This window comes from Mustela nivalis, assembly GCF_964662115.1.
Source record: "Mustela nivalis genome assembly, chromosome: 9".
NCBI classification, from domain to species: Eukaryota; Metazoa; Chordata; class Mammalia; order Carnivora; family Mustelidae; genus Mustela; species Mustela nivalis.
Window position 1 is genome coordinate 8331329 of NC_139028.1, and position 20441 is coordinate 8351769.

At 50.6% G+C, this 20441-nt stretch overlaps 1 protein-coding gene across 3 annotated transcripts; it reads left to right on the forward strand.

Annotated features, from left to right (window-relative positions):
* Positions 1 to 748: 748 nt before the first annotated feature.
* Positions 749 to 19956, forward strand: LOC309841092 (baculoviral IAP repeat-containing protein 3-like). Of its 3 annotated transcripts, none has more exons than XM_082683973.1 (9): positions 749 to 919; positions 4778 to 7002; positions 7089 to 7188; positions 9337 to 9415; positions 12569 to 12617; positions 14228 to 14470; positions 18299 to 18553; positions 18954 to 18995; positions 19308 to 19956. In XM_082683973.1, exons 2-9 carry the CDS (start codon positions 6150 to 6152, stop codon positions 19499 to 19501), a joined length of 1815 nt encoding a protein of 604 aa, XP_082540099.1. In that variant the 5' UTR covers positions 749 to 919; positions 4778 to 6149; the 3' UTR covers positions 19502 to 19956. The 3 variants fall into 3 exon arrangements, with proteins under 3 accessions (XP_082540099.1, XP_082540097.1, XP_082540098.1); XM_082683971.1 differs by lacking the exon at positions 749 to 919 and adding an exon at positions 1044 to 1653; XM_082683972.1 differs by lacking the exon at positions 749 to 919 and adding an exon at positions 1643 to 2152.
* Positions 19957 to 20441: the final 485 nt, after the last annotated feature.

Consider the following 20441-nt stretch of genomic DNA (forward strand, 5'->3'; position numbering starts at 1 on the left):
TATATTTACTTATGTAGAGAAGGTTTTCAGCACTTACCTTTGGATATGGAAAAACGGAGCAGAACCTGTGGTGAACTGGTCATACTTTAATAATAGGTAATACCAACAAACACACGTTTGAACAGGTTGCTCAAATATGAGCTGAAGCCCCCATTAGGATTCCGTTTGTAGTAGAATTTTACTTTTTATCTTTAGTAATTATCAGTATTTATGATCTATATTGTTTTGATCAACTGTGTAACTAATGTACTGAAACTAGTGTATCAGTGATGCAATCAGGGAGACATTTTTAACACTTGGAGCTTTATGATCACAGGAAAAAATTAAATTGGCTCATGCACATATTTATTTCAGAAATACGAGTATAGAGATGTCTCTTGTAAGCGTACATTAAAATTCTGTGGGGTCACCTGGAAGTCATATATTGCTGTTTGTTAACTATATTGGAATCAAAATTAAAATTAAATGAAATTGCGAGGGAAGTAGATTGTTCAGGACGAAAGGCAATGATACAATATTCGCAGTTATTGAAGGTGAGCTGATGTGTTGTGGTGATGCTGGGCATTAAATGGTTAGATATTTACATTTCCCTGAATTCTCTGCAAAGAGTGCTGCATCAGTTTCCTTCTAAAACACCTAACCTGCGTTTGGCAGTTGCTTTGCAACTGGGACAGCTTCTAACATTGTAATGTGAAGTTAAAAGTGTGCAGAGAAGAGTTTTTCAAAATTCTTTGGGTGGGTGCATGATCCGCAGTGTGTAAGACCCACAGAGAGGTTTTCAGAAAACGTCTCATCAAACTTTGAACGAAGCGGGCACAGGAGAGGATTGACCTTTCCACGTGGAGGATGAACGCAGTCATCCTGGCACGGTTCCAGCGGGGGCCCTAACCGCAGGGCGGCGGGCTGCGGGGCCCTGGAGGTGCGCGCGCTCCTGCGACCGGGAGGAAGGGCAAGAGGGGCTGCGGGGGGCGGTGGTGGCGTGCCTTCTCTCGAGAGCACAGGCCCGGCCCGGCCGGCGCAGCCTGTCGCCGCCCTGGCGGGGCCCTTGGACCCGGACGCGCCGGCTGCGGCGCGCGGGGTGCGGGGCGCTGGGTGCGGCGCGGGGCGGGGACTCCAGCGAGAGCCCCGCCCGCGCGGAGACCTCCCCGGGGGGCGGACCGCAGGCGGGAGGACCAGGCTTTGCCGCGCGGCGCCAGCTCTAGAGCAGCGGCCCCGCGGAGAGACGAAGCTCGGATGCCCGAAGCCGGAGGGTCGGCTCCGTGCTGGGCCCAGGGAAGACCCCGGCGGAGCGCCCTGCTCCCCGCGCCCCCGGCCGCCGCGCGCACGTCACTGCTGTCGGGAAGCGGGGCGCGGTGACCCGGGCCGCAGCCGCGCGGGCGGAAAGGCCGCGGCCGGCACAGCGGCGCCCCCGGCGTCGCGGAAATCCCCCGGGGAGCTTGCCAGGCCGCGGCCCGGGGGAAGTGCGTGTGGTTACCGCCGCGGACTTCCCCCACGGCCTGCGAGGAAAGCACCGGCCGCGGGCTGCACGGATGGGGCGGCGGGGCCGCTAAAAGCCGCGTAGGCCTCCCGCCCGCCCCGGAGAGCAGGGCGCCCGCGGCCACCCCAGGACACGGCCGGCGGCAGGCGCTGGCGCGCGGGGCCTCGGGGCGGCAGGTGGGTGACGGGCCTTCGGGGTGCGCGTGTGCGGACCTCCCTGGCGTGGGTGCGGCCCACGGGGGAGCGCGGCGGAGGGCGAGGGTCGGCCGGGAGGCGGGAGGGCCAGGCGTCGCTGCGGGGACCCCCTGGCCTATGAGCACCCGCGTGCCAGTCGGCGGTGAGCCCGTGGGCGGGAGGCCTTCGTGGCTGGGGTGACCCCCAGGGCCCGGTGGTGGTCCGCGCCGTGGAGGGTGCCCCCTGCGCTTCCCAGCTCTCCGCCCCAGACGACCCCGTGGAGGAGCGAGTGCTGGCGCGCTTTGGTGCGGAGAGTAGATTTGCGGGCGGTCCTGGGGGGCAGCTCGGGTAGCCAGCAGTGCGGTTGGTCTATGTAGCCCGGTGTTGGGGCGCGGCTGACGCTGACGAACTGGGTCTGCCAGTGGTCATCCCAGCCCCCGCCGCTGCCAAGCGCCGCTGTGTGCAGGGACGCCCTCCCAGCGCGTTTGGGGCTGTGTTCCCGGTAGGTGCCGTGACCATCTCTGTGGGTAATGGGCTTGCTCGGGCTCGGGGAGGTTTCCTTGCCAAAGGTCCCGCCCTGTGCTTGGGGGGCCTGAATGGTATCTGAAAACCCAGGATCTGTGACTTCAAACCCTGATATTAAGCCATGGGACTTTGTAGTCACTCATGGAGAGTTGATGTTCTTAATACCATACAAATGAGTGTGTTGTGGTCACAGGGTGCTGGGGCAAGTCTGCTGACCTTCCCTTGTTCAGCACCTATGGAGAATGTTCTCCATTTTGTGTGGAGCCCCGTGGATGTTGGCAGTGGGAGGACTGGTCCAGAGCTGAAAGCTGGTTCTCTCTGAAGAACCTCAAGGTCTGGGGGAGGAGGGTGGGGAGGGTACACTCTCCCTCTGGCCTCAGAGCTGTGGTCCTGCCAGGTGCCCTGGAGGGGGGACACACCCACCAGCCCTGGGATCCAGAAGGTTACCCGCCAGAGGGGCTAAGAGAAGAGAAGAGGCTGAGACCTTGAGCCATTCAGAGAGGGAACCACTAGAAAGGAGACAGGAACCCCAGAGTGGCATCAAGAGGCCAAGGAAGGAGAACATTTCTTTTCTAAGATTTATTTATTTAATTGTGAGAGAGAGTAAGCGAGCTGGGGGTGGGGAGAGGGGCAGAGTGAGCCAGAGAAGCAGGCTCCCTGCTGCGCAAGGAGCCTGACGTAGTAGGGGTCGATCCTGATCTGAGCTGAAGGCAGACGCTTCACCCACTGAGCTCCCCCAGTTGTTCATGTTGGCCTAATCCAGTTGTTTTGGGAGGCCTCGGCTGTAGATGCTTTTGCATTCGTGGGCTGTGAAGCTAAAGTGAGACAAGGCCCAGCTGACCCTTGAACAGCTGGGTTCCAACCTCTCACGTCCATTTACATGCCTATGGTTTCCATCACTATGGTACAGTGCTGTAAATGCATTTTCCTTTGATTTTCTTAACATTCTCTTCTGCTGACTTTCTTGTAAAAATACAGTACAAAATACATACAATATCCAAAATACGCATTCAACCACTGTTACCAGTAACACCTTTAGTCAAGTACAGTTTACTACAAAGTTTTTGGGAGTTAACAGAATCAGATTTTCAACAGTGTGGGGAGGGCTGTGGGCACCCCGACCCCTGCATTGTTCAAGGGTCGACTGTAGTTGCTAGAACGGAAAGTGGGGTTCAAAGAGGACTTTCGTTGCTGTTCTCATTCGGAAACCAAGACAGACTTCGGTGTGCCTGCTCTCTCGAAGGAAGGATCGGGAGAGAGGAGGAGGGGAGAGGCTGGGGTTGGGGGCAGCAGGTGGGTTGTAGGGAGAAAGGCATGGATTTGGGGGCATGAAAGGGTTACTGCTCAGTGAGGTCTCTTAGGGACGCAGAAGGCAAAGCAGTCTTCCAAAGGGGAGCAGGGAAAACTTCCGGAAGGATCCCGAAGGCTTCAAAGTTGCAGGGGGCAGTGGGCTAGGGAGCTGCCTCGGGCCACGGACAGCTGTGCGGGGATGGGATGTGGCCCCAGCCCGTGAGGTGCCGGGCGTCCCCCAGAGCTCTCGGGGGTCTGTGTGCAGAAGAGGCTGGGAGAGTTTGGACGGATGCGGCATGGGTGTTTTGGAGTAGTCTCGTCCTCTGATCATAAATGGTTGACTGCCTGTCCATAGGAGTCTGTGGGCCTTGTGTGCACAGCTGGGCTTCGGGAGCACAGGGCCAGGGTGTAGACAGGCCAGGCAGGTGGCATAAATGACCAGAGACAGGCGTCTCTTCTAAACAAAAACATACTTTATGTGCATGTCTTAACGTGTAGGAATAGTCTCCTTTTCCACGAAGAAGTATGGCACCTTCATTTTTTTCCCAACTTGTCTCTCTTGGTCCACTTTGCATCTGTCACTTTCGACAGATACAGGTATTAGGACAATTTCACTTTCTTAATAACGGCCCCGTCAGAAGACCCGTGGTGCCCGTTCAGTGACACATGTCCTGGACACTGCGTGTCAGAGCCAGCATGCCTGCTGGGAGCAGTGGCGCCTCCCCTCGCGGCCAGCTCCCTGTCGCCCTTGGGGTTTTTCAGGAGGAGCTTGGGATCAAGAACATCATGGGAAGTCTCTTACTTTTAACAAATGTTGGTGATTAATTACAACCTTAAAGAAGAAAACCTGTGATCCTGGGGCACCTGGGTGGCTCAGTCGGTTAAACATCTGCCTTAGGCTCTGCTCATGGTCCCAGGGTCCCGAGATCGAGCCCCACATAGGGCTCCCTGCTCAGCGGGGAGTCTGCTTCTCCCTCTGCCCCTTCCCTTCCCCCAGGGGAGTCCCCACCATGTGCGTGGGAATTCTGTTGTTTCTTTAGCTCTTCTCTGTAAAAATTTCAAAATAGCAAGTTACAGGAATGAGTCAAGCACTGAGGTCTAACCCAGCATGAGCCAGGCCTCCTCGCACTCCTGCCGGCACTGGCTGGAGCCAGTGGGTCCCTCCAGGATTTCTCGGTCCTGCAGGACCTTGTGGGCACGATGCCCAGTCCTGCATGAGCAGCCTCCGCGCTGGAGGAAAGGTTTGAAGAGTGCGCTGTGTTACAGCTATGGATTATTTGACTTTGAAACTGTCTTTCTTTTTTTAAAACAGGTTTTACAAAAGAGGCAAACTATTCGCCTTTTTCTAGATTTTTTCCAGTTTCTTTTATACGTCAAAACATCTCAAAATGGAGGCCTAAACCCCTTAAAAGGGACTTAGTCTGATCTCCGGGAGGTAGTTTTGTGCATGAATACACAAATTCAATAGTGAACTGAGTTTCTGGTATCCAAAGAATGTTAATTTAAAAAAGCCTGGCTCATATGACCGAATCTAGTCCTGTGAGTTCTAACCCTAAAGTGATGATAATCTTGATTTGAATCTGACTTGGGGCATAAAGGGGAAGTGATTCTCGCTGGAACACATTGTTGGACCCCTGGCTGCTGTGCAGCATAGAAAAAAGGAACTTGTGTTTGGTAAAGATCTAAAAATGAGTGGCAGTTATCTAGAACGGAGAGTAAACGCTTGGCCCTCTGCTAAAGTAGAGAGATGTGCAGGAGAGACCTCTGATGGGTGGCAGTCGGGAATGCATCCGTCCTGATTATTTAATTGAAATAGAACCACTGTGATTCAGCCACCAAGCTCCTGACTATGGGAAGTGATTCTTATTTAATAAATTTTGAAACAGGCCTTAAGACCCATCAGCCAGTTCTATTCCCATTTAAGCTCTTATTTGTAGGGAAGTTCTAGATCATTCTGTGTGCCCTATTAAAATTATTATAGAAAAAAATTATTTAATTTGAGCAAGATTTGGGATATGCTGAGATGTCACTGATTGTAGGGCACACTGTCAATTTAAATACTTTTGGGAAATAAAAATGCTGCTAATTAAAATCTGATGTTACTAGCTGTTAGATACCTCTCGATAACAAAGACACTGAAAAGATGCAATCAGAATCAGTGAAATAGGGTCGTGCATTCTCCTTTTAAGGAAGGTCTTATCCTTTTTCTTTCTTTCTGGGTACCAAATTTCGTCATTAATAAAAAAGCAAGATGAACCTAGTTTGAGTTTAGTTTCTGTAGAGCACTTACTGAGCGCGGTTTCTCCTGATAACAAGCCAGCTGAGAACATCCTGCATTTGACGGGCTGGCTGCAGGCTGCCCCATGCCAGGGGGACCGGGTGGGGAGTGGCCTCTGATGCCCCACAGCACCCTGTGCCTTCCTGAAGGGTTTTGGTTGTCTTCAGGAGGAGCTGTGCGGGTGTAAAGATTATGCTAAGGGGCCATGTCCATAATGGTCCTTTGAAATGCGCGTGTGGAAGGCAGAGTGCCAGCCAGCCGACACACGGAGCGCGCGGACAGGAAGACAAGACAGGTGCCCGTGTTGAGCCCCGACCAGAACCAAAATAAGCCCAAACCAAGAGCCGTGCACAAAACTACCTCCCCCGAGAAAGGCTAGTCCCTTTCCTTCCCTGTCCCCTTCACTATGGACCTGGTCCAGGAGAGCCTCTGCCTGTCCGGCCTGCTGAAAAGCGCCCCCGCGCTTGAGCTGAGGTACGACCACTCGTGTGAGCTGTACCGCATGTCCACGTTCTCGACGTTCCCGGCAGGCGTCCCCGTCTCGGAGCGGAGCCTGGCGCGGGCGGGGTTTTACTACACTGGTGTCAATGACAAGGTCAGGTGCTTCTGCTGCGGCCTGATGCTGGACAACTGGAAACTGGGGGATCGTCCTGTGGAGAAGCACAGGAAGCTGTACCCCAGCTGTGCCTTCGTTCGGAGTCTAAGCACAGCCTCTGAGCCCGGAGCCCGCTGTCCGCCACGGCAGCCTCCTTCCGCCACGAGCTCCACACACCCGCTGCCGCCCAGCTTGGAGACCACGGGCTATTTCAGCGGGTCTTATGCCAGCTTCCCATCGAGTCCCGTAAACTTCAGAGAGAATCGGGAGTTTGCTCCCCGGAGGCCCAGCCCCTGTGAGGGAGCCCTGAAGACTGCAGAGGACAGGCTGCTCACCTTCCAGACCTGGCCCTTGACCTCCCCTCCGGCGCAGGATCTGGCCCGAGCCGGTTTCTACTATGTGGGACCCGGGGACAGAGTAGCCTGCTTCGCCTGTGGTGGGAAGCTGAGCAACTGGGAGCCGAGCGACAGCGCTCTGTCCGAACACCTGAGACACTTCCCTGACTGCCCGTTCGTGGACCGGCAGCTTGAGGACGCGCTGCGGAGCACCCTTTCCAACGCGAGCATGCGGGCCCACGCGGCCCGTCTGCAGACCTTCTGCAGCTGGCCCTCCCGCGTGCCCGTGCGACCCGAGCAGCTCGCCACCGCCGGCTTCTATTACACTGGTAAGGACGCCCCCGGGCTGCACCTTACACGGGCAGGGTGGGCACATTACAGAAGTTCATATGTTTTGGTCCAAAATTAATTTTAGGTCACAGTGACGACGTCAAATGCTTTTGCTGTGACGGTGGACTGCGGTGTTGGGAGTCTGGAGACGACCCGTGGGTGGAGCACGCCAAGTGGTTTCCAAGGTAACTTGTGAAACTCTCTCTGCATATGGTGGTGGTGGTTGTGAGCTGGGCTGAATGTATCCCCTTAGAATCAGCTCTTGCTGGACTCTGTTTCAAGAAGGCACTTTTGAATAAATTTAGGACAGATGACTTAGAAAAATAATCTGTTTTAATGGAAGATAGAGGTTTAGAGTGTTTCTGCATATATCAAAAAATGTATATGTTTTAAAATAATATATGTTTATTAGAAAAACCAAAATCACACCTTGTAGAAAAGTACAGAGAAAAAAATGTAAGTGTCCAGAAGTCTCACTCTCTCAAGAGGACCCGTTTAATGAATGGGTAAAGAGGTGTGGCACAAACATACTATGGAATATTACTCAGCCATAAAAAAAGGAAATCTGGCCATTTCCAATGACATGGACAGAACTAGAGGGTATTATGCTGAGCAGAATAAATCAGAGAAAGCCCGTTATCGTATGATCTCACTCACGTGGAATTTAAGAAACAAAACAGAGGCTCATAAGTCAGAATCCGAGAGGGACACAAACCATAAGAGACTCTTAAAGGAAACCAACGGTTGCTGGAAGGAAGGGAGATGGGGGATGGGGTCACTGGGGGTGGGCATGACGGAGGGCACGTGATGTGATGAGCACTGGGTGTCGTATGCAGCTAATGAACCACTGACCTCTACCTCTGAAGCCAAAAATGAAGTTATTTTAACATTTGAAAGAAAATAAAGAGGATCAGTTAGCATTTTAGTGAATATCTCTGCAGACATTTTTCATGCATGTATACGTATACAGATAAATGTATATAATACTACATGAATTAGGTGTTATAGATGCTGTTTTGAAACCTTTTTCAGTCAATCTTATGTCTTGGACATATTTCCATTCTTTTAATGTTTAATATTAGTCAGTTGTTTATTGTCAGGCACTGTCTTCGTGGTCAAAATACTCAGCTGTACTTGGTCTCGTACATTAATTTAATAGTGGGAGAGGCAGACAGTTAACAACTTACTAAGGCATGTGGGTGGCTCAGTGGGTTAAGTGACCGCCTTCAGCTCAGCTCATGATCCTAGAGTCCCAGGATCCAGTCCCGCATCAGGCTCCCAGCTCCACAGGGAGTCTGCTTCTCCCTCTGACCTTCTCCCCTCTCATGCTCGCTCGCTCTCTCTCTCAAGTAAATAAATAAAATCTTAAAAAAAAAACACAACTTAATAAATGAGTTATGTAGCATGTTGGAAGATGGTAGTTTCCATGGATAGAAATAGAAAACAGAGCTGGGCAAGAAGAATCAGAGCCAAGTCGTGATGTTAAATTGGGTGTCCGGGTGAAGAGGGACCCAGCACATGTATTTTTGTCACCACAGAACCCCTGGTCGTCCGTTCCTGTGCTTCTGACAGTTCTGTCCTGATTCACACTCTCCTTTTCTCACTGAGACTAGGTGATTTATGATCATCTAGAGTTTTCAGGCACAAAACTCTTCGTGATTTTAGTGTCGCTTACTAAGCTCATAATGACTTACCTTCCTCCTGTGTTTAGTGTGGTGCTGTCATTTGTAGCCCCTTTACAGGCCCAGATGTTTCAGACTTCAAAAGTTACAGAGATTAAGAATACCTTATCCACGGGTTTTTGAGCAGTGTTGCTAGCCTTTCGCAGTGGCCGTTTTTTGAGCATACGAGATGAAGGGCGGGTTCGCTTTGGTAGGGTGAGGGGTCATCTTGTGCTTGAGCCGGACCGCGATGTGTGCTGTCTAGGAATAGCCGGATCCGCGAGGATCGGACTCACCAGGAGCCGCGGGCAACTTCCGCGCTACTTCCCTTGTCTCTCTTCATATGTCGTAAACTCTCTGACGACAAACCTGTGCGTGAACAGGGTCGTCCGTGAGAGAGCTTCCTACCTGTCCCCTTGGCTCTCTTCTCAGCGTGCAGACTGTGGGTCGCCTTCCTCGAACTTTGGGAGAGAGCCGCTGGGGGCTCGGAGCGGGACAGCCTGCCTTGCCCCAGGGCGTGCAACCTGCCTCGCTTACGACGTCTCACTTCTGCTGTGGGAGGCAAAATGAGTGTCACGTGGTGCCATGTGTCCACAGTCGGCGGGAACACTGCACAGGCTACTGACGGTGCGGTTAGAATAACCCCCACGCTTAATGTTGTTTCCATTTTAGGTGTGAGTACCTGATACACATCAAAGGACAGGAGTTCATCAGTCGGATTCAAGCCAGTTACCCTCATCTACTCGAACAGGTAGGGATGGCTTTTTCATCAGTTAACAACAGATAAATTATTTTCTGATAATTAAAGAGTACAGTACTTTAGTGAAAAGACAAGAGTGGCTTTAAAAGTACATTCCATTTTAAAAAATGCTCAACATGATCTTAGAATTATTCTTTGGATAAAAATATATTCAGAATTAGAGACTTCCTGAAAAATAATATTTAGGGTATAGCCCCGAGGATTGCTATAGTAAGGTCACCATCAGTTATATTATTTGAGGAAAACATTGGCTGGGATGGTAGCATTTAAAATACTAATTTTTGTTTAAAAGACTTGAGAAAGAGAATTTTATTGCTCCTTCTAATCTTACTGGAAGGAGATTGCTGAGAAGATGGCAGAGCAGGAGGACCTTCGGCTCACCTTGCCCGTCCCATGGATACAACTAGATAAAGCCCCCATCAGCATAAATAACCCAGAAAATGACCTGGGGACTGGCAGAGCAGACTCTACACAGCCAACTGTGGAGAGCAGGCCACAGGGAAGGGGGCGGGAAGGGCAGAAACTGTGTCCACCTGTGGGAGGGAGCCACAGCCCAGAGGGGGAGAGAAACACACCCACATGCTGGGAAGCCCCCCACCCAGGGAAGATGAATCCCCATGACATTTAGCTTTGAAGACCAGAGGGGCCGAATTTTGTGAGTTTTTACTGCCAGCAGGACTGAAAACTGGTATTTTAAAAAATTGCCAGGCTTGGCTCTGGGGCAGCTGGTGGGTGAGAGGAAACGGAGTCCCTGCTCTTAGAGACACAGCACGAGAAACAGCCCATGGAGACTAAGGGTGAGAAGCAGCAGATTGAAGAACACACCTGGGCCATGGGAGGCAGAGTTCCTTGTGGTCTCGGAGGTCCCTGAGGGTGGCAAGAGCCAGCACCGGTCTCTGCCCCTGCCCCTTGGCGTAAACACATGGCCTCCTGTGGGAACCAGGACGGTGCCGACTCTCACCGCCTCCCTTGCTTACCCCACACCACCTCCTCCCCTGGGCTGGCCTCAGTGCTGGTGCCTGGGCTGCCCTCCTACCAGAAGATGGGCATCAACCTTGCCAACACCAGGTCCTTTGTGGATCCACGCCATCTGAGGCGTTCTTGGTCAGAGCTCATCCAAACCAGGGCAGCGCGCAGGCAACCCAGCGGGCCACCTCGTCCCAGCTCCCACCCCGACTCCCGGCAGCGGGCTGGGAGCAGACAGTTGATTGGCCTGCAGGCTCCGCCCACCAGTGTAAGCTTTTCAGGAACAACAAAGAGATGGTGCCCTGTGGTTCGGGGCTACTGCAACTCTGGTCTCACTCAGCTCAAACCCAAAGTGACCCCACAAATGACTCAGGGACGAAATCCTGCCCACAACAGACCAAGACAGTCCCTGCAGACGCCTGCACTGAAGGCAAAAGTGGCTCAGCCACAGCAGCAGGACACGCACAGCACACTCTGGAGATAGCCCTGAAGTGCTGGCTGCTGGGGAGTGGGGGACGTGGCACTTCGGGGGACCACAGGACTACCTCTTCATACGGCCACTGCTCTCAGGAGCAGAAGATGGAGCTGTCTTTGCCCATACACAGAACACACACAGAGTTAGACACAATGAGGAGACAGGAATACACCCCAAAGGAAAGAACAGAAAAAAATCGTACCAGGAGACCCAGGTGAATCAGATGTAGGTAGCATGTCCAATGGAGAATTTAAAGCAGTGATCAGAAGGATACTCACTGGACTTGAGAAAAGACGTGAGTAGGCCTGTAACACAGAGGTAAAGAGTAATACAGCAGACATGAGTGAGAAACACTCTTTTTAAAAAAAATTTTTAATTTTTTAAAAAATTTATTTATTTGTTAGACAGAGAGACAGCGAGAGAGGGAACACAAGCAGGGGGAATGGGAGAGGGAAAAGCAGGGGACCTGCCAAACAGGGAGGTCCCTGATGTGGGGCTGGATCCCAGGACCCTGGGATCATGACCTGAGCTGAAGGCAGACGCATAATGACTGAGCCATGCAGGAGCCCCAAGAAACACTCTTTTTTTTTTTTTTTTTTTAAAGATTTTATTTATTTATTTGAGAGAGAATGAGTGAGAGAGAGCATGAGAGAGGAGAAGGTCAGAGGGAGAAGCAGACTCCCCGTGGAGCTGGGAGCCTGATGCGGGACTTGATCCTGGAAGTCCGGGATCATGACCTGAGCCAAAGGCAGTCGCTCAACCAACTGAGCCACCCAGGCGCCCCCACAAGAAACACTCTTGATGACTTGAACAGTAGGCAGGAAGAAGTGGAGGAATGAATTGATGAACGAACCAAAAGACAGAGTAATGGACAGTTACGAAGCTGAGCGGGAGAGAGAAAAAAAATTGTGCAAAATGGGAATAGACTTAGGGAATTCATTGATTCCATCAAGCATAAAAATACTCGCATAATATGGATCTCAGAAGAAGAAAAGAGAGAAAAGGGGACAGAAAATTTATTTGATGAATAAATAGCTGAAAACTTCCTGAATCTGGGGAAGGAAACAGATATCCAGATCCAGGGGCCAGAGAGAGCCCCCAACAAAATCAACCCAAGGAGGTCCACATTAAGACACACAGTAATTACAGTCACAAAAAATAATGATAAAGAGATAATCTAAAAAGCAAGGTGGAAAAAAAGACAGTTATGTATAAGGGAAACTCCATAAGCCTAGCAGAGGTTTTTCAGCAGAAATTTGGCAGGCCAGAAGGGTATTTCAGGAGAGAGTCAAAGTGCTGAATGGAGAATAATCTTGGAAAAGCAGTTAAGTGCCTATATAATAGTTTGAGGGTCAAACCCTTTTTAGCCACAGTCGGTAGAACTGCTATAGGATCCAACTTACCCCGAACGATGACCCAGGAAGTGTAAGATGCTGGGGATGAAATGCAAACAGCGATTGTCTCACTGGAAGGTGTGGCACTTTTCTTGCTGTTATGAATATAGAGTCCATGAGAAAGAGTTTCTGGTGTTGAGAATAGCTCTTGAATGTAAATGATAAAAAATTGCTTTCAAGATAAAAAAAAATCATTTTGCCTACAAGCACGTCAATTTGCAATAAGTTGAATAAAATAGATCTCTTGACTCATTTATATCGTAACAGGCTAAGACTTGTATTTTAATTTATAAACTTTTTCCCCTGTAGCTGTTATCTACTTCAGACAACACAGAAGATGAAAATGCTGAATCACCAAGTACGTATAATGACGATAATTACTGCGTTTAAACAGAACCACAGGTACCCTGGAGATTGAAAGCTGGTAACGGTCACAAGGTGTACTTGTACGATGCTCTGTGTTATGCGCTCTCAGTGCATTAAGCTGGTGTTTCTTAAACCTTAGCGTGCATCGTAATTGCCTAAGGAGCCAGATTTCTGGTCTCCACTTTGAACCTACCGTCCTGCGTGGTGTTGTCTAATGGCGGGACGTGAGTGTCTGTAGGTCTAATAGACGCCAGGAACCCAGCCTCGCCCTGGTTCTCAGACCCTATGGGGACACGGGCGTGATGACATGCGATTGGTCACATACTCTTTCTGTAACATGAAAAGGGTAGAAAATATTACTCCCATTCCTCAGCAGGGACCCTGTGGCTCAGAGAGGCTAAATGTCCTGTTTTTTGAGGCTAACCCTAAAAGGTGACAGAGCCAGGATTTGAACAAGCTGTTCTACTCCATCCTTTAGGGTATAATTCAGTTCAATAAATATTCTGTGTGTCTGGTCTCAGAGGACCAGAATATTTATTGAACTGAATTAAACCGTAGAACCAGCATTAAACCAGAACCTGGAACAGGGTAAACAGAACCGTTGCTCTCGTGGGCGAACAGTCCAGGGGGTACAGCCAAGGATGCAGGTAGGAGGAAGGGATATGGTTGGAAAAGTAAAGGGTGCTGTGCTGTGGGAGCCCCTGAGGGGCTGTGCGCCCGGTGTCGGAGGCTGAGAAAGGCTTTCCAGAGGACATACTTGCCTTGGCACAGACTCGAAGGGAAGGGTAGGAGTTAAGCAGGTGACAAAGGGAGAAAAAGAATATTCTAGGCAGAGAGAACAGTGCATGGAAGGCTTAAGTGACAAAAACAAAACAGGGACATTAGCAGAACTGAACAAAATTCCCTACGGCCAGAGTGGGATTTGCGAACAGGCAGGAGGAGGAGGCAGGTCCGCGCTCCGAGCGATCAGCCAGGCCGGGCGTGACCCGTGCGCTGTCCGTCTGTGACTTCTGGGCGGGAGTGTCGCCTGGGAATGAGAAAGTGGCAAGTGGTGAGACCGAAGAGGCGAGCGGGGCCCAGATGGGCGGGCTCTTGTGAGCCACAGTGGAGCGTTTGTGGGAACAGGGGGACTGTGCTGGGACTTCTGAAGGAGGGCGACAGAGCCGGGTCTGTGTTTCTGAAGACACTCCGGTGGCGCTGCTGAGAAGCACTAGACAGGAGGGGCGCCCTGGGAGGCCCACAGGGGTGGGGTGAGTGGGGACAGTGACCTCTTTGAAAAACACGGAAAACATACTGGACTTAGAAAGCTCATTTGTTCGTTCATCCTAGGGAGTAAGGAATGCTCAGTGGACGGGGATCCCCGACATTCTCTTCCGCCCACTCACAGTTATGCCCAGTAATGCATATTTTGAATGGAAGTGTGATTTTCCATGTTCTTATTTTAGTGACTGGACACGTACATCGTGGTTTTAACTTCAGTAAAGTTAATATAAAGCAATGCCCATATGTTTTCTGGGCTTTATGTTCTTGAAATTATAGTAACTTTCAATTCAAAAGATATACAGACTCTCCCAGCATGGAGAAATCCTTTATTTCTTGTAGTTGTCCATTTTGGACCTGGAGAAATCCGTTCAGAAGACGCGGTCATGATGAACACGCCCGTGGTGGCGGCCGCCTTGGAGATGGGCTTCGGCAGGAGCCTGGTGAGGCAGACGGTGCAGAGGAAGATCCTGAGCACCGGGGAGAATTACAGGACCGTGAACGAGCTTGTGTCAGACTTACTGCACGCGGAAGACGAGCTCAGGGAAGAGGAGAAGGAGCAAGCAGCTGAGAACAGAGACTCAGGTACGTACCCACACTGACCAGTGTTGTCCCCTGCATGGGCCTGACATCACCGTGCGGGTGTGAGGTCACCATGCCATGTGAGGTCCCCGTGTGGGTGTGATGTCACTGCGGTGTGAGGTCACTGCAGGTGTGATGTCACCGTGTGGGTGCGATGTCACCGTGTGTCAGTCACAGAAAACTCAGGGCACTTCTGTTCAGTGTTCTCAATTTGAACTCTGGAAAGTTTTTACATCACAGTGTATTTGAATTGCCCATCAGTTGATTGAAAATGTGTGTATTGAGTGAAAGCCCATTCTTTTTTTCTTTTTCTTTTTTTAAATATTTTATTTATTTGAGAGAGACCACAAGTAGGCAGAGAGGCAGGCAGAGAGAGGAAGGGAAGCAGGCTCCCCACTGAGCAGAGAGCCCGATGTGGGGCTCGATCCCACGATTCTGGGATCATGACCTGAGCTGAAGGCAGAGGCTTTAACCCACTGAGCCACCCAGGCGCCCCATGAAAGCCCGTTCTTAATTTATAGTTATGCTCTGGGCTGTTGGCCACATATGGAATCACTCACCGCTATGTCCCCACGCCCACTCTTGTAAATTGGAGTGGGATCAGGGATGGTCCCTTTAGTACTCGCATCACAGAGCATCTCAGCCCAGGGACGCTACCACAGCACTAATAACCCGGGAACGTAGGAAGCATGATTGAGTGTCCTGCCTGCACACATGGGACCAGAGCCCCCTCAGGGGCCCTTCTGTTCCGGAGGGCAGGGTGAGGACACAGCTGCACGTTCTAAGACAGGGTGGCCACGCCTATCCCTGCCTGGTCACTGCCCTGCGGCCTCTGCTCTGCGGCCCTTGACAGACGCTGTCTTCCCCTGAGCACGTCCCAGCTGGCCACTATGAATGCCGTCCACACTCGGACCCTGACAGGCAGAGGTGTTCGTCTCTGCTCTGCTGCCCTTCGCCAAGCGTGGACCAGACCCAGAAGTCTTTCCAACATTAGATGCAGACTGCAGCTTTCCACGAGCTCTTATTAGAGGTCTCGGGGTCCCGGAAGCACGGTCTGTCACTGATGGCAGTCGGCACCTACAGCTCTCGGACTCTCTTGGTGTCCCTGAGCCCGTCCTCGGGAGTCTCTCAGTCCGGCTTCCGCTCAGGCTCACCGCTGTGTAGCTCTGGCCGTTTTACATAAATGACTCAGAGAGTCCCAGGTGTTTTCCCTTAGGAGAGCTCTTGCCCCTGGGTACGCCCACCGCCCAGGAAGGGAAAAGGGTCTGCCCCTCGTGGTTGTCCAGCATGATCTGGAATCTCTTTCTGCCCCAGGTGATTGGAAGGTTGTCCACCAGGCTTCACGAAGTCTGCTCCGTAGGAGGGTTTGTCTTCTGGTCAGCCTGGGGAGTACATCTGATCCTGCCTTTACTAAAGTGTGACTTCCTTGGTTCCGCAAACCACCAGCCCCGCAGCGGTGTAGGGGTCGTCTCCGTCTTAGCTGGTGGTCATCTTCCAAAGACGAGAACGCCCCCCTCCACAATTGTTTGCGGACGCCAGTGGTGAAACCTCTGCGTTTCTTTAAAAGAAAATCCCCAGTGTGCTGACATGACCACTGTCGACAGCATACTATCATTTGCATGGTCAGATCTCGTAGCGTCTGGTGCCTGTGCCGTGTGCGCTGCGCAGCGCTGGCTTTATGTGCTCTGTGCTCAGAGAGACTGTTGGAATGAGCAGATCAAAGTATTTCCATTTAGGTTACTGAGGGCTTTACAATTTCCCAAGAACAGTAGGTAAGTAATTTCTTGACAGGTGTGTAAATAAAGAGACAATTTAGGATATTATTTCCAGAGCGAAAGAATAATAGACTTCAAAGGTGTATTCAAGTCTTTACCTCTTAGAAGTCAGAAGACAATCTGTGACTTTGAAATGAGTCTTTTTTCCTCAACCACTAGCAATGCAATTTTAGAAATCTTGCGATGCCTGGGTGGCTCAGTGGGTTAAGCATCTGCCTTCGGCTCAGGTCATGATCCCAGGGTCCTGGGAGGGAGCCCTGCATCGGGCTCCCTGCTCGGTGGGGAACCTGCTTCTCTGTCTGCCTGCTGCTCCCTTGGTTTGTATTGTCTCTCTCTCTCTGACCAATAAATACATAAAATATTAAAAAGAAAGAAGTTTTAGGGGTGCCTGGGTGGCTCAGTGGGTTAAGTCGCTACCTTCGGCTCAGGTCGTGATCCCAGGGTCCTGGGATTGAGCCCCGCATCGGGCTCTCTGCTCAGCAGGGAGCCTGCTTCCTCCTCTCTCTCTGCCTGCCTCTCTGACTGCTTGTGATCTCTCTGTGTCAAATAAATAAATAAATAAATCTTAAAAAAAATTAAAAGAAAGAAGTTTTAAAACTTCAGAAAACTTGTTACATTAGTCTAAGTTAAATAGAGAAGTAAACCTTAGGGGCACGTGGGTCCCTCAGTCAGTTGAGCATCTGATGATTGATTTCAGCTCCGGGCACGGTCTCAGGGTGGTAAGATCCAGCCCCATGCTGGGCTCTGCGCTGAGTGGGGAGCCTGCTCGTCCCTCTGCCCGCTCTCCTCCTCCTCGCTTCACCCCTCTTCTTTCTCTCTAATCTTTTTTAAAAAAAGGACCAGAAATCTTAGATGGAAGAATGAATATATGTCAACGTGAGATATGAATTCTACGTTAGTTTTCTGGGGTATCACTACCTCTGCACCAGATGATTTAACCCAGTTGATTAGGTGCTAATCTTAGCCCCCTGGCTCTGATGTCTCTGTCCCCGCTGCTGTCTGGATCACTCAGACTTGCCTGCCTGGCTGTCCCTCAGGTGTGGATGGAGCATGAGCTTATGCCAGACACCGTGCTAGGCCCGCGTCCTCTTTCCCGGTTACGCCCAGAGCTCCGGTTACCTTCAGAATGGGTCTCTCCGGCCTTGACTCTTTTACTAAGCACTATTTTTTATTGAATGGTTCTATTTTTGTGTCCTATTACTTGTTAGAGTCAGTGTTTCTAAAATCCAACAGTTCTCTTCCCTCAAATAATTTTTTAGACAGCCCAACTTCTGTCATTGGTTATTTTATAGAAAGAGCCTTATGGATCATGGGAAAATTGTGTAGTAATGACTAAACTTAGATTCACAAAGTGTATTCCAAGGGGATAAGAAAATTGCAGAATTTCAAAATATAAAATACTACATCGATAGATACAAAATCTGGATCTCAACAAAGAATAGAACAATCCTATAGACAGGATGGTATTATTGACAAGTACGATTTAATTTTTGAAAGGCTGTTAGTGTCTTTCCCCATTTACTATAAAAGATTTGGGTAATGGCAATATCATGTCTAATTTGGGGAAATAATTAAAACTATCCCAGCAGGGAATTTTGGAGATATTTCCCAGGTGAACGATAATTTAAGAAATAAACATTCTGGCATTTTAATCTCTTCTGTCTTTCCAACTGATTTGGAATTTCAGTGTTCTTAGGTTCTGAACTGGATTTGGTGAGGGGCTGAGTGGCTGTGCGGAGACCGCGGGAGGCGGCCAGACACCAGTCTGCCACCGTTCCCGTTCCTGGTGCGTCCCGCAGCACGTGCTTGCTTTTTCTTTGTCCGCTGCCAGGTGGGAGCACCGGCACCTCCTGCGGGTGCTGCTGGGAGCACGAACAGAGGGGACCTGTGACACGCAGTGCTGCCCTCACAGGGTGCAGGTCCCGACGCGGGGCAGCAGGGACCCCCAGGCCCAGCAGCCCCCTGCGGTGCGAACAGGGCATTACTGCAGTCATGTGTCCGTGTGAAGGAGGTCTGAGCGGAGCTGGAATGTGTCTGTGTTTTCTGTTTTCTAAAGATGATGCAGCATTGATCCGGAAGAACAGAACGGTGCTTCTCCAGCGCTTGACTCACGTGCTCCCGATCCTGGACAGCCTGCTGGCAGCTGGAGTGATCAGTGAGCACGAGCGCGGGGTGCTGGAGCAGAAGGCGCGGACGCCTTTGCAGGCCGGGGAGCTGCTCGACACCGTGTTAGGGAGGGGCAGCTCAGCCGCCACCGTGTTTAAAAACTCTCTGCAAGAAATGGACCCCGTGCTATACAAGCGTATCTTTGGTGAGTGCTGCTCGATGACTCCGGGGAACTTTCTGGGTTAGTTGGAAACACACTGGTAATGTGGCCAGCGGTGGGCAGGGCGCGGAAGTGTCAAATCCCAATTCTGCACCCAGCAACAAGTATTACACCGTATGTTAACTCACGGGTACTTAAAATTCAGGTCAGTTCAATTTAAAAAAAGAAAATGGGCTTTCAGCAATACTTTGGGATTCCCAGAAACGATTCAGTCTAATGTATAAGCTTGTACCACAAGATGAAAGAGTTGTGTTGCCCTTGACGTTGTGACAACTGTTGATAGCATTTGGCCAGAGTCTGAGTGGTTCGCTTAAAAATGGATACTTTGTGGCTAAATATTAACTATACTTGTTACTAATAATGCCCTTTTGTGTTTCTCCCCTAGTGCAACAGGACCTAAAGTATATTCCCCCGGAAAATGTCTCAGGTAACATACATAGTACTCGTAATTTAAACCCATAGAAATCATGGGTTTTATTTTCTCAGCTTTTTATTGGAGAAGCAAGTTGCCTTTCATCAAAAATTTTTCCCTCTTGGGGCGCCTGGGTGGCTCAGTGGGTTAAGCCCCTGCCTTCGGCTCAGGTCATGATCCCAGGGTCCTGGGGTTGAGCCCCACATCCAGGTCTCTGCTCAGCAGGGAGCCTGCTTCCCTCTCTCTTTCTGCCTGTCTCTCTGCCTGCTTGTGACCTCTGTCAAATAAATAAAATCTTTAAAAATAAAAAATTCTTCCCTTTTCCAGATTTACCTGTGGAGGAGCAGCTGCGGCGGCTGCAGGAGGAGAGGACGTGCAAAGTGTGCATGGACAAGGAGGTATCCATCGTGTTCATCCCCTGCGGCCACCTGGTCGTGTGCCAGGAGTGCGCCCCGTCTCTGAGAAGGTGCCCTATCTGTCGGGGCGCAGTCAAGGGCACAGTGCGTACGTTTCTTTCATGAAAGCGATTCCACACTCCATCTACACTTTTAAAAATAGTGGATTAAATGTATTGTAACTTTGACTACTGTACTGTAGTTTGTTTCCCTAACACTTTTTACCTCTTTGCCGCTCAAAACTGGTTTATTTAAATATCTGTCTAAACCCTGTGATCTGTGGGCATCTAAGAGAGAGGAGAACAGCCGGCTTTTGCTCGTGTGAACAAAGACACAGCATTACAGGCACAATGCTAAGTCAGAATTGCTACTGAAATGCTGGCTGAATGAAGCTTTCAGAAGTTTAAATACTTTGGAGTTGTATTAAGAAACAGGAGCATGGAAGACCTGCCTTTCTGGACGCGCTTCCTGCAGGTAGAAGGTCTTGATACTTGCTGAATGACTCTGGGGACTTGGTGGTTTTGTAAAGAGAGCTGTGGCCGACATTTTAATAAAGCCATCAGAGTGACTGTTGTTCTTAACGTCTGTATTTCTGGATCCGTTTACTCCCTCCTGGGCTTCTCCTCCTCCTCCTTAAGACCCTTGGGTGTTGAGCTCTCTTTATATCCCTTTCTCAAAGATGGTTTTTCATCCCCACCAAAGATCCCGGGGTTGGCGGATCCGTACCCGGCTTTCCTCGGCAGGTGGGATGCGTTAGTCCAGATCAGCAAGCTTGCTTGTTCATTCGGGAGGTCTCGTGCCTGCCCTACCCATCAGGAAACGTTCCTTGTCGTCCTCACTGTGCTCTGAGATCCGGGACTCGGCCTACATGTGAGCAGCCCGTTCTGGGGAATTAATTTATTCTGGACTGTCTGGGCAGGACATTTGCCTCGGTCGCGTTGCTTTTTGGTACTCAGCACACCCAACTCATCATTCTCTGTCCTTTGTTTTCTGTAGAGTCACTGGGGCTTTAAAACCGGAAGGAACACTGGAGTGGTGGATATTGTCGGGGGGAAAAGCAAAGGTC